This window comes from Mesoplodon densirostris, chromosome 8, assembly GCF_025265405.1.
Source record: "Mesoplodon densirostris isolate mMesDen1 chromosome 8, mMesDen1 primary haplotype, whole genome shotgun sequence".
Taxonomy (NCBI): Eukaryota; Metazoa; Chordata; class Mammalia; order Artiodactyla; family Ziphiidae; genus Mesoplodon; species Mesoplodon densirostris.
The window spans coordinates 20,042,025-20,054,422 of NC_082668.1; the positions used below are offsets into that span (position 1 = coordinate 20,042,025).

The following is a 12,398-nucleotide window of genomic DNA, read 5'->3' on the forward strand; positions in this document are numbered from 1 at the left end:
ACAATCCTGGCACACGGAAGGGGCCCAATATTTGTTGAGCTGATTTTGCCTGATTGAATGAAAAGACCTCATCCTCTAGAGCTGTTGCTGTCCAGTCTGGTAGCCACTAGCCACATGTGGCTATTTAAATTGAAATTAATTAAAATTAAAGTAGGGAAGTCCCCAGTGGTCCAGTGGTTAAGACTCTGCCTTCCACTGCAGGGGGTGAGAGTTCAATCCCTGGTCAGGGAACTAAGATCCCACGTGCCATGCTGTGCAGCCAAAAAAATTAAAGTAGAACTTCACTTCCTCAGTCACATGAATCACATTTCTAGTGCTCAGTGGCCACATGTGACTAGTGGCTACCATATTGGACATTGCAGACAGAGAACATTTCCATCATTACAGTCTTGTAGATACTGGCCCATATTGTCCGCTAGAGTGCAAAGCTCCTCTGGAGGCCCTCATCTCTTAGCTGGTGGGAGGAATGAATAGATGGAAGGATGGAGCCTGCAGGCCCATTACCATCTGCCTCAGGGGAGGGTGCCTCCTATTTGTTACTGAGCTGCGGCCAGTATTGGGCAGAACAAGCCACTGGCCAGAACTGCCATTAAGCAAGGAACCTAAAGGAGGTGATGACTGCCGTCCATCCTATTGCTAACTGGGGACCCTCCACGCAGTTTGGGGGTTCCTGCATATAGTGGGAACTGGGAGGAAGGAGGTGGAGTGTGAGAGCTGGCGAAGGGGTAGGGAGAGGGTTTGGAAAGCTTCGGGGGTGATGAGCAAGGCCAGTGGTGAACACATCGACGGGTTTTTTTTTCTTTGGTGGGAGGGGGCAGTTATGCTAGGTGGAATCTATAATGATTCTGTGCGCCCAAAGCCCCGCCCCTCCATCGCGGCTAACCTCTTGACTAAACGTGTGGGTTTTTGGAATCCAACGTCCAGGTTTGAATCCTACTTCCCACGTGTTTACTCTGTTACTCAATCTTTCTGTACCTCTATTTTTTAAATCTGTAAAATAGTGATATTGATCATAATAACAGCTAGGAAGAAAGGATGAAAAGCGCTCGATAAACCCTGTTCACGGTTCCTATGCTTAGCCCGAGACACGAGACGCTGGTCAGAGAAGGATCCGGCTCACAGCCGAGCCTCGGGAGAGCCCCGTTTACTCCCATAAAAACCGCAGGCAGGAAAGCGCGCCTCCCGGGTGCCACCCGCCCGCGTGCCGCCCCAGCCCGGACGCCTTGTCTTCCTGCCTCGCCCCGGCCAGCTGGGCCCTGGGGGACCGCCTTGCTGCCCGTCTAGCCCTCCTCGCCCTCGAGGCCCTCCGGCTCCAGCTCGTGGAAGGGGCAGGGCCCGTTGGAGGAGCGCAAGGCGGGAGTGGGCGGGCGTCGCATCGCAAAGCGGCCGAAGTACTCGGCGGCGAAGGTGACCACATCGGCCGGCTGGCGTAGCAGCAGGAAGAGCAGGAAGTCGGAGATGAGCGCCTGGGCCTCGGGGTGCTGCCGCAGATAGCTGTTGTGGCTGAGACGGAGCTCCTCCTGGAGGGGTCCGAGCCTGAGCCGGACCCGGGACCTCCGCGCCCCAGGAGCTCCCCTCCCCAGGAGCTCCCCTCCCCTTCGCCCCACGGAGGGCTTAGGGACGCTGGAGTCCCCTAGCCCCTAGGGGTGATGCATTTCAACCGGGCAGAAAAAGTGATCAGTAAGGGTGGAGTGTACGCCCAGGGCAGGAGGATGGGGGGATGGGGACCTCAGGCTGGCTGCAGCCCCTCCTCACCTTCCGGTCCACGAACCTCGAGTAGAGCTCCATGTCCTCCTCCCACACCAGGGGTTTCTTCTCAAACACTGGGTGAGGCTCAATATCATCTGGGGGTGGGGGCGGGTGGGAGGAAGGCCGCGTGCCTATTCCGACCCCAGAACCTTCCTCAGATACAGAGGGATGCCCAAGAACACCAGTTCTGGGCAGGCTCAGGTAAAACCCCAGGGTTCTGGCCATATGGGCGAAGTTGCTGGAAGGGGTTCCCAGCAAAAGGATCATCCCTGAATTGCCTTGGGGACAGGGGCTGGAGAGCAAAACTTCTCCATCTCATCTCGGGCTCTGACCCGGGGCCATGGCACACTCAATCCACCCATGCACCCTGGAAGGCTCCAGGTTTCCTCACCTCGCCTTCACTCTCCCACCAGCCAGGGGCTTCACTCACCCTTTTCCCTCAAGATGGGCACCTTGGTGATCATGCAGCACCCCGGGGAGCCCACCTGGATCCTCTTGGCCAGGTGCCTGGAGTGCAACACAGAAGAAGGTGTGAGTCTTCCTAGACCAGCCCACTCCTTTGAAGGGTGTTCTGGGGGCCTCCCTTTACTATTGTCCCCCTCCTCCCCTCCTCCACTTGTCTTTGAGTTCCAGGGTCCTGTTCATTTCTAGATCCCCAGATAATGGCCCCTGCTTTTCAAACTGGGGACTCTTCCTACCCTGGAGATGTGTGCACGTGTGCAAGACCTTTAGAGGTGTGAGCACTAAAAGAATCACGAGGGAATTCCCTGGCGGTCCAGTGGTTAGGACTCCGAGCTTTCACTGCCAAGAACGCGGGTTCAATCCTGGTCAGGGAACTAAAATTCTACAAGCCATGGGGCGTGGCCAAACAAATTTTAAAAAATAAAAAGAATCACGGGCCTCCTGCTATGTGATACTCAAAATAGAAACAACAAGTTAAATTATGAAATAAGGAAAGCCCACAACGTTCTGATTACTTTTTTTTTTTTTCTAGTATAGTGATTCTGTCAATACCTCTTTGGAAATTTCAAGAAACAAATGCTTCTCCCCCTCCCGAATTTTCTCAGAATTTGGTGCCTGCACTTTGCTGGTGACAGCTTGGCAGTGTGCTGGGATGCTTCTCCCAGCCTGCTGATTTTATCAGGTGCTGAGCTGTTCAAACTTGGGTGTTTTTCAATATTACACCCACACCTGTGGCAGCTGCTTTAGCTATGCCTTAGGCCCTGTGGAGTTGGCCTTGACTTCCTCAGCCACTCAGGGCTCTTTGGTGAGGTTTGGGAGGCATTGTGAAGATCAGGAGAATGAGTGAATATATGAAGAAGGGTGAATGAGTGGATAAAGCAGGCGCACTCAGATCTCAACAGCAAGTCTTCCTGGTGGTGTCCCCAGAAACAGGACTCTCCCTTTGCCCCGACCCGGCCCAGGAAGTTGAGCTCCCATGCTTGTGCTCAATACTGCCCCTTTCGCCCCACCGTCAGTAGCTCACCCATCAGAGAGCAGGTAAAACTGGCAGGACACGGGGATGCCCTGTTCCGAGTGTACAGTCTGCTCCACAATGAACACTTCCACCTGCTGATGGCCCACCTGGATCGTCTGGGAGCCCAGGCCTTGCTGGCAGCAACCAAAATGAAGGGAGGGAGGTGAGGTGGATTCCCGCCGGGTCTCCCCGCACATCTCACCCTGGCCCTTCTCTCCAGATTATAGCTTCACTGCTTGTTCACCAGTGATAAGCAGCCCTTGGCTGTCCAGACCCTTAGGCGCCCCAAGATTTGAGATGCACCCCCAGGTTAAGTTGGGGTTTTCTCATAGAGAGCCAGCTCCACCCTGCTCCTGCCCCAAACCGTCCCCATGCCAGCTTCATGACCAAGTGCTTCTAGTTGGCAGATTCTGTAATAGGGATGATCAACTAGGTGTGAGTGTGGGCGAGGGCGGAGCCTGGGCTATTTGTGGGGAGTGGGGAGTGGGACGCTGAGGAGGGACTAGACTGAGATTTATGGCTGCCTCAGGCCCGTGCAAGCTGCCCATTGTAATTGAAATTTAAATCCCTGGGGACTTCCCTGGTGGCACAGTGGTTAAGAATCTGCCTGCCAGTGCAGGGGACATGGGTTCGAGCCCTGGTCCAGGAAGATTCCACATGCCGCAGAGCAACTAAGCCCGTCTGCCACGACTACTGAGCCTATGCTCTAGAGCCTGCGAACCACAACTACTGAGCCCGCGTGCCACAACTACTGAAGCTCACACACCTAGAGCCTGTGCTCCGCAACAAGAGAAGCCACTGCAATGAGAAGCCCGTGCACCACAGCAAAGAGTAGCCCCAGCTCGCCGCAACTAGAGAAAGCCCGAGTGCAGCAACGAAGACCCAGTGCAGCCAAAATAAATAAATAATTAAAAAAAAAATTAAATCCCTGTTACAGCTACAGCAACAGGGAGAAAACTGCTAACATAAGAAAAACATTTCAAAGAAAATTGGGGGGAAATGGTATGTGCCTGTTTCTGTCAAACACATTGCTGTTTGTCATGTTTGTGATAGAAAAGACGAGAGTGTCATTTACGAAGTTGGTCAAATCAGCCCCCAAAGTGTGTGTTCAGAGGCATGGCTTCAAAATCACACATTACAGGAAGTCCTAGGTAGGCTGATGATGAAAGTTTAGCCAAAATAAGAGAAAAATAAGAAACACCCTTCAGGGTTGAGACATAATGAAATAATTTTTAAGTGCAGTTGGAGATGTTACATTTCCTGATCTTAAAAAAATGTCTTTAAAAGTGGCCCCTACGATGTTTATTTTTCCTGGACTGACTTTTGTGCAAAAAGTGTTGCTTTCTTCCACTGCTCCCACCTTTTGGTCCTTCTCGCTCACGCCACTTGCCTCACACTTGGTCTTCCCTCTAACAAATGCGGTCTTGCTTTCTCCTGCTCTTGGAAATCTCAGCCCCACGCTCCGGGTTTATCCCCACTCCACTCCCTCTTCCACTCCACAGAGCTGTCTTTTCTCCCAACTCAGCATTCTCCTTGCCCCTTCTAGTTCGCCCCAGACCAAGTCCCCCACCCAGGGAAACCCCTCACGTAAGTGGAATAGCAGAGTTTGCCCTCGGTGTCCAAGGCCAGGAAACGGGCGTTGCTGGGCACTGTCTGCCGCCAGGCCATCACCCTCAGCAACACCAGGTTGGCAGCCTGGGAGACGAAGCCCGCAATGGAGTGCCAGGGGAAGAAAGTCGCTTCGGTCTTCACTTCCTGTTCAGGACAAATCTGGGTCAGGGACCTTGAGCCGGGAAGTGGAGGGAGGTTGGGCAAGCCAGGTGTTGAGCATATGGTCCAGTCCATATTGTCCCTAGTCCAGGCTCCTGGCCTGACACCATCTGTCCCCTGTTCCTGGTTCCAAAGAGCATGTAGAGTATGGCTCCCACCTGGCTCTCATCCTTACCTCACCCTCCTTGATGATTCTGGTCACGGCCAGCTGATCATCCTGCTTCAGCAAACTCATCTTCCGTTCCACGGGGAGGACGTGGAACTAAGGGCCAGAGCATGGAGGGGAGAATCAGGGACTCGCGGGATCGTATACGAGCGAGATCCCCCAGAGGTCGCCTTGTCCATTCTCCTTCATAAATGCGAAAACTGAGGGGAAATTTGGATAGAAAACTTTCCATATGTGGTCAAGGCTGGGGCCCCAGGAGGTACCTCGATGAACTCCTGATTATGTTGTTCCACAACCTCCAGTTTCCACGAGAGATAGCCTGGGGGGAGGAGGTGAACACTGCTGTCATAGGAGACAAGGCTGGAGTTTGCCGGAAGGGAGCCGGTGGCCCGGGCTGGAGGACTCAGGTGTCGGGTGGCCCGAGGGAAGAACTAAGGCTGTGATTAACTTCCCTGTCACCCCCACGTCCCACGCACTCTCTTTGCCTCGTTCTAGTACCAAGGTGAGATCAAAGCGTTGGTCCTGAGTGAAGGTCCTGGGAGTTGGGGGGTGGGAGGGGGAGGGCAATGGAGGAAGGGTGGGGGTAGAGCGTGTCAGGCAGCAGGAACTCTACCCAGAATGGAGTTTCCGCAGAGGATTTTGTCCATGAAGCCACGGCTAAAGGCATGCACAAATGGGACGTACGCCGTGACACCAAACTGGTCTTTGTATTTCCCTCTCTGCACCTCAATGGTCAGCTCTCCCTGTGGCTCCCCTGTGTCCGAGACCATGACCAGAGTCTCCGAGAAGAATAGCATCAGCAGCTCCTCTTGCCCTGGGTGGGTGAGGGTCCCGTGGGGACAGTTAAAGCCCCAGCTCTTAGGTCTCAACTCTCGGACCCCCTGGCCACCAGTGCGCCCACAGTCTCCACCCACTCCCTCCTCATCCCACGTCCCCCAGGTGGCCCCTGCCTCCCCTCGAGGCATTGGCCTCTACAGCAGTCAGCAGGTGAAGACTCCCCCGCCCCAATCCCCACCAGTCCCTACCCACACCGTGTCCCTGGGGTCTTCCCTTGAAGAATATCAACTAACGGGCCTCACACCCTTTGTGAGTCCCAGGAGAATCAAGGCTGAGAGAGGGGGTGGCCAGGTCTGGGCTTTCTCTCCTCCCTCCCGTCCGTGCTTTTGCCCACCCCCTCCCCCCCACTGCCCAGACTCACGGAGGGAGTTGAGGAAGTGGATGGCTTCAGCATTGGCCTCTGGGGGTGGCAGACTCTCTTGGGCTGAGGGCTGGTGGTCCTTGGCTTTGGAGCCTATGGAGGGAGGAGAGGTTGAGACGGCAGATGGTGGACCCTGGGAAGAAGGACAGGGGTGGGGCAGGGGTCCCAAGAGCAGGATCCTCCAAGGCCACCCCAGGGTGGATGATGAGGGAGAAGATGCCCCACCCCTTTCCAGGTCCCCACCCCAAATTCCTCAGCCATCTTCTCACCTTTGGATTGAACTTTGGAAGACATGCTGCCTCCTGCTACCCAGTTTGTATCCAGCTGTCTCTATGGCAACTGGGAGCTAGCTACCGCCTCTTAAAGGGCCATCAACCCATTTCAGTAAACACCCAGACCCTGGAAGAATTGGTAGGAACTGTGGCTTCTGCGGCTCAGCCCAAGCCTGAGGTATTGTCCAGCAGAGGGAGCATTTGACATTCTTAGGAGGCAGGGGGGGATGACATGGATCATTAGAATGACCTTACAAGTGTACTTTTTTTTTTTTTAAACTGGGTTTGATTATTTATTTATTTATTTATTTTGCGGTACGCGGGCCTCTCACTGCTGTGGTGTCTCCCGTTGCGGAGCACAGGCTCCGGACGCGCAGGCTCAGCGGCCATGGCTCACGGACCCAGCCGCTCTGCGGCATGTGGGATCTTCCCAGACCAGGGCACGAACCCGTGTTGGACTCTCGGCAGGCGGACTCTCAACCACTGCGCCACCAGGGAAGCCCTACAAGTGTACTTTGAAGTTCAATTCTTACTGGGATTGTAATTAGAACCAAAACATTTTTTTAAAAAACCTTAAATTTTACTATATTTATATGTTTACGTTTATTAGATTGCATTAAAAGTACTTGGGAAGCTGGTTTGTCAATTTCTTTAAAAATTTTTTTAGAGAATTATTTTTACTTATTTTTCCCAATCGATTGCTTTTGGCAATTGCAATTGCCACTGAGCAGTCCAGTGGTTAAGACTCTGCGCTTCCACTGCAGGGGGCAAGGGCTTGATCCCTGGTCGAGGAACTAAGATTCCGCATGCCACGTGGCGAGGCCAAAAAAAACCAAAGAAAACCCAATCAACTGCTTTTAAAAAGGAAGTAGAATATATAGAATGAATAAATATGGCATAAACATATTTATGGCAGTTTTAATTTTGTAAAGAGAACCAATTATTAATTAAAGCCTCCTTAAAAGTTAGTAATAACATTAGATAGATTTATGATTAGAATGATATGGCTAAGTTGAACTTAAAAGTTTTAAAAATGCTTATGTTTTAAAATTTGCATTTTAAGAAATTGAGTTCTAATTTTCTTAAATTTAGTTATTTTACTTATTTTTAGTTTTGGCTGTGTCGGGTCCTCGTTGCTGCGTGCAGGCTTTCTCTAGTTTGGGCGAGCAGGGGCTACTCTTCGTTGTGGTGTGAGGGCTTCTCATGGCAGTGTCTTCTCTTGTGGAGCACAGGCTCTAGGCACGCGGGCTTCAGTGGTTGTGGCACTTGGCCTCAGTAGTTGTGGCTTGCGGGCTCTAGAGCACAAGCTCAGTAGTTGTGGCGCACGGGCTTAGTTGCTCCGCGGCATGTGGGATCTTCCTGGACCAGGGCTCGAACTCGTGTCCCCTGCATTGGCAGGCGGATTCTTAACCACTGCGCCACCAGGGAAGCCCTGAGTTCTAATTTTTAAAAGCCAAAATGAATTCTGCACTTGAACCACCGCCAGTGGCATTAAGAAAACTCACAACTGCTTTAGGAAGTAGTCTGTTAGTTCCTCAAAACGTTAAATGTGGAGTTACTATATGACTTAGCAATTCCATTCCGGGGTATACACCCAAGAGAATTGAAAACATCTGTCCACATAAAAAACTTATACACAGATGTTCATAGCATCATTATTCAGAATAGCCAAAAAGTGGAACACCCATCTGTTCATCAACTGATGAATGGATAAACAAAACGTGGTGTATATATATATAATGGAATATTATTCAGGCATAAAAAGGAGTGAAGTACTGACATATGCTAGAGTATGGTTGAACCTTGAAAATATGTTGAGTGAAAGAAGCCAGTCACAAAAGACCACATATTGTATGATTCCATTTATATGTGTAAATGTCCAGCACAGGCAAATCTATAGAGACAGAAAGTAGATCAGTGGTTGCTTGATGTGGGGGAAGGGTGGAGGCATGGAGGCAAGGAGTGGCATCCACTGGGGACAGGGTTTCTTTTGGGCATGATGAAAATGTTCTAAAATTAGACTGTGCATATACTAAAACCCACTGAATTGTATACTTTAAAAGGGTGAATTTTGTGGTAGGTAAATTATATCTCAATAAAGTTAATAAAAATCGATGATTTAAATAAAATCTAAGAGAAAAAAGCAAACCCTATTGCTTTCATATGTGAATTACATAAATTTTAACAAAATCTTTTTGATTTGGACAAAGTTTAAAAAAAAAAAGAAGCAGGGACTTCCTTGCCGGTCCAGTGGTTAAGACTCCGTGCTTCAACTGCAGGGGGCGAGGGTTTGATCACAGGTCTGGGAACTAAGGTTCCACATGCCTTATGGCCAAAAAAACCAAGAAGCAAACTGCTCTTTTTTAGATGCTCTTTAAGGGGTGCCCACATAGTCCCCCTCCTTATTGTGTCCCCCCCCACCCGTCCCAGCTATTCTGGACTCCTGGCCTGAGGGAAAAGTTGCTCCCTGAGCCTGAGCCCTCTACCCTTTAGAGTTCTCCTGTCACCAGTGGTCCCCCTAACCTCCCCTTGGTCAGGCTCCTCTACCTGCATAGGACCCCCACCTGCCTGTCCTCACAGGCTCCCACCTCCTGGGAGCCCATGTCCTCAACTCTCTCACTCCCCTCAGATTCCTTCCTGCTTGATGCTGGCTGTTTCCTGCTAGCTGCTTAGAGGAGAAAGCATTTTGGAAAAGTGGATTGCAGAAGGATCAACATCCAGTTTGTTGTCTATTTTTTTAACCATCTGGAAGAGATCTGTTAAGGACCCTTGTTACCATCCCCCCTTAGGGCCTGCTACGCCAGGGGAAGGATGCTCTGGAGTGGTTGACATACTAGCCGTGTGGCTGTGTTGGGCAGGTACGCCTTTCTGAGCCTGTGACATGGGCAGCCTGTTCCCTCCCAGCAGCTGGGGTTGGCATCTATTGAACAACAACCACTACTGTAGAGAGGGTACCCTATATGCTGAGCTCTGCAGGTAGTAAGTCACTTAATCCTCACAATCAGCTTCTAAGGTGGTGTTAGCATCATCCTCATTGGACAGGTGAGAAATGGAGGCACAGAAAAGTTCAGTAACTTGTCCAAGGTCACCCAGTTAATAAATGGAAGGTGTGGACTCCAACCCAGATGGGCTGGCTTGAGTCCATGTTCTTAATCACTTTGCCCTACTGTGCCTGATAGACTAGCACTAAGTTTATTAATAACAGTGAGAGGAAAAAGAGGCTGCTGTTCACTGAACACCGTTGTGCATCTCATTTGGGTCTCCCACCCACTCCAGAAGGAGGCACGGTGACATGAGTCCCATGTTTGGAGTTACCCACGGAGTGTCAGAATTTGTATTCAAATCCAGACCAGTGCAAGTCCTCTCTCTTTCTTCCACCTTGTCCTGCCTTTGGCCCAAGCTTAGGGTTTACTGACCATCAGAGTTAGCTTCCCACCTGCTTTCAAAGGCTTCATTGGTGTCCAGGGCCTGGGAGGACTAGGACAACCCCTCACCAACACACACACGTGGACACACAGGGCTCTTCTACAACTTATCCTGTTCTCTGTCCTTCCTGGGAACTTCTAAGGCTGCCCCTCCCTTTCTCCTTTTCTGTGATTTAGAAAAAAAAGAGAGACAGCCTGTGATTCAGGGAAAAACGAACTGCCTACAGGATTTTTTAAAAAAATTAATTAATTTATTTTATTTATTTATTTTTGGCTGCGTGGGGTCTTCATTGCTGCACGTGGGTTTTCTCTAGTTGCGGCGAGTGGGGGCTACTCTTTGTTGCCGTGCACAGGCTTCTCACCGCGGTGGCCTCTCCTGTTGTGGAGCACGGGCTCTAGGTGCGCAGGCTTCAGTAGTTGTGGCGCGCGGGCTCTAGAGCGCAGGCTCAGTAGTTGTGACGCACAGGCTTAGTCGTTCCGCGGCATGTGGGATCTTCCCGGACCAGGCCTCGAACCCGTGTCCCCTGCATTGGCAGGCGGATTCTCAACCACTGCGCAACAAGGGAAGCCCCAGGTTATTATTATTTTTAAAAATTAATTAATTAGTTTATTTTTGGCCGCCTTGGGTCTTCCTTGCTGTGCATGGGCTTTCTCTAGTTGTGGCAAGCAGGGGCTACTCTTTGTTGCGGTGCACGGGCTTCTCATTGCAGTGCCTTCTCTTTTTGTGGAGCACGGGCTACATCTAGGCACACGGGCTTCAGTAGTTGCAGCACGCCGGCTCAGTAGTTGTGACGCACAGGCTTAGTTGCCCTGCGGCGTGTGGGATCTTCCTGGACCGGGGATCGAACCTGTGTCCCCTGCATTGGCAGGCGGATTCTTAACCACTGTACCACCAGGGAAGTCCCCCCAGGTTATTTTTTAAGCTACGTATTATTCAAACACCTTTGAGGCCATGTATGTACCTCCATTTCTTCTCTATAATGAATTATGACACCAGAAATCACATGTAGCATTTTCCAAAGTGACTTCATATGCCTTTCTCGTCTAACTCTTCTAATAGCCTCCAAATAAGTGGCCTTGTTGGTGAAAGTTTATGAGTTTGCTGCCTTGCATCATTTCTGGTATCAGCCTCCCTATTCCTCTGGAGGACACTTTCCCCACTCTGGGTGCACTGTGTTTCAGTTGGGTCTGACACTGCCTTTCCAGGTGTGGTCACGTGACCCAACCTGGCCAGTCAGAGAAGCCCATTCCCCTAACTCCTATGATTGGTTCAGCATTGGGCACGTAATCCAAGCTGAACCAATGAAACTCAATCCCTGGGGCTATTAGAGGTTCTGCTATGTTTGATGAACTAGTAGCCCATAAACCTGGAACTTCTAGAGACCATCTTTCCATTACAGGGAGAAAGACTGACAGAGAGCGATATCACTATAGAAGAAAGCAGAGCTGAATGATGAAGATGCCTCTGAATCCCTGGATCCATTCATGCCCGAAATCACCATGACATAATCCTACACTTCTCAATTTCATGACCTGATAAATTTCCCTTTTGGTTTAAGCCCCTTTCAGTTACGTGTTTGTCACTTGCACTTGAGAGGGTTATGTCTCATTCAAGGTTGTCATCTCCACTGGAAGGTGAAGAAACTGAGGTCCGGGAAGTTACTTGCCCAAGGTCCTTGGATGTTGAGTAACAGAGCTGGGACTGGAACCCAGGTCTCTAAGGCCAGTTGTCACTCCTGCTGTTCTGCAAAGAATAGGTGTCCCGGTTATTGCTGGTCAGTGCTGGCTCCAGGAGAAATATGTGCCATTTTTCAGGACAGATGCTCCAGTGGGAGGATCAGCCAAGGCCTTGGGAAAATGCTTCACCAAGCCCTAGAGAACCGTTACCAATTGTCCCTTGAAGCTGGGCATACCCAGAGTGACCTGGCCCTGGGGCTTGCCCAGTCAAGAGACAATGACAGAGCACAGAGACTGCCCTTTTTCAGGAAGGTGAGGCCCATGGCTCCTTCCCTCACCCCCACCCCAGGTGCAGCCCTGAGCCAGGATAATGAGGACCAGTGCCAAGGTCCTTGGCTTGGGGTGAGGGGTGCCAAGAGGAGAGGCTGAGCTGTGGCCAGGGGTGGCCCCAGGAAATGTGGAGCTAAGACAGTGCTTCCCAGTCTTCAGCCACACCAAGGCCACCTTTAAGAATTCTGCCATAAGGACCTCCCTGGTGGTCCAGTGTTTAAGAATCCGCCTTCCAATGCAGGGTACATGGGTTCGATCCCTGGTCAGGGAACTAAGATCCCACATGCCACAGGGCAACTAAGCCCATGCGCCACAACTGTTGAGCTTGGGCACC

General features: G+C 51.1%; 1 protein-coding gene across 1 annotated transcript; it reads right to left on the reverse strand.

The window, feature by feature from the left end:
- Positions 1-1,280: 1,280 nt before the first annotated feature.
- On the reverse strand, positions 1,281-6,654 carry CATIP (ciliogenesis associated TTC17 interacting protein). The gene is made up of 10 exons (XM_060107351.1): positions 6,630-6,654; positions 6,361-6,453; positions 5,776-5,976; positions 5,426-5,481; positions 5,172-5,258; positions 4,814-4,981; positions 3,236-3,360; positions 2,180-2,256; positions 1,756-1,844; positions 1,281-1,520 (listed from the first exon to the last, which is right to left on the reverse strand). Exons 1-10 carry the CDS (start codon positions 6,652-6,654, stop codon positions 1,281-1,283), a joined length of 1,161 nt encoding a protein of 386 aa, XP_059963334.1.
- Positions 6,655-12,398: the final 5,744 nt, after the last annotated feature.

What these genes read in the sequence shown, in the direction of transcription:
- CATIP (XM_060107351.1), bottom strand. Translation starts at nt 6,654, where the DNA reads ATGTCTTCCAAAGTTCAATCCAAAG. An exon ending in CCACTTCCTCAACTCCCTCC is followed by an intron (nt 5,977 to 6,360) that starts GTGAGTCTGGGC and finishes TCACCCACCCAG; the next exon opens with GGCAAGAGGAGCTGCTGATG. An exon ending in CGAGGTTCGTGGACCGGAAG is followed by an intron (nt 1,521 to 1,755) that starts GTGAGGAGGGGC and finishes GGACCCCTCCAG; the next exon opens with GAGGAGCTCCGTCTCAGCCA.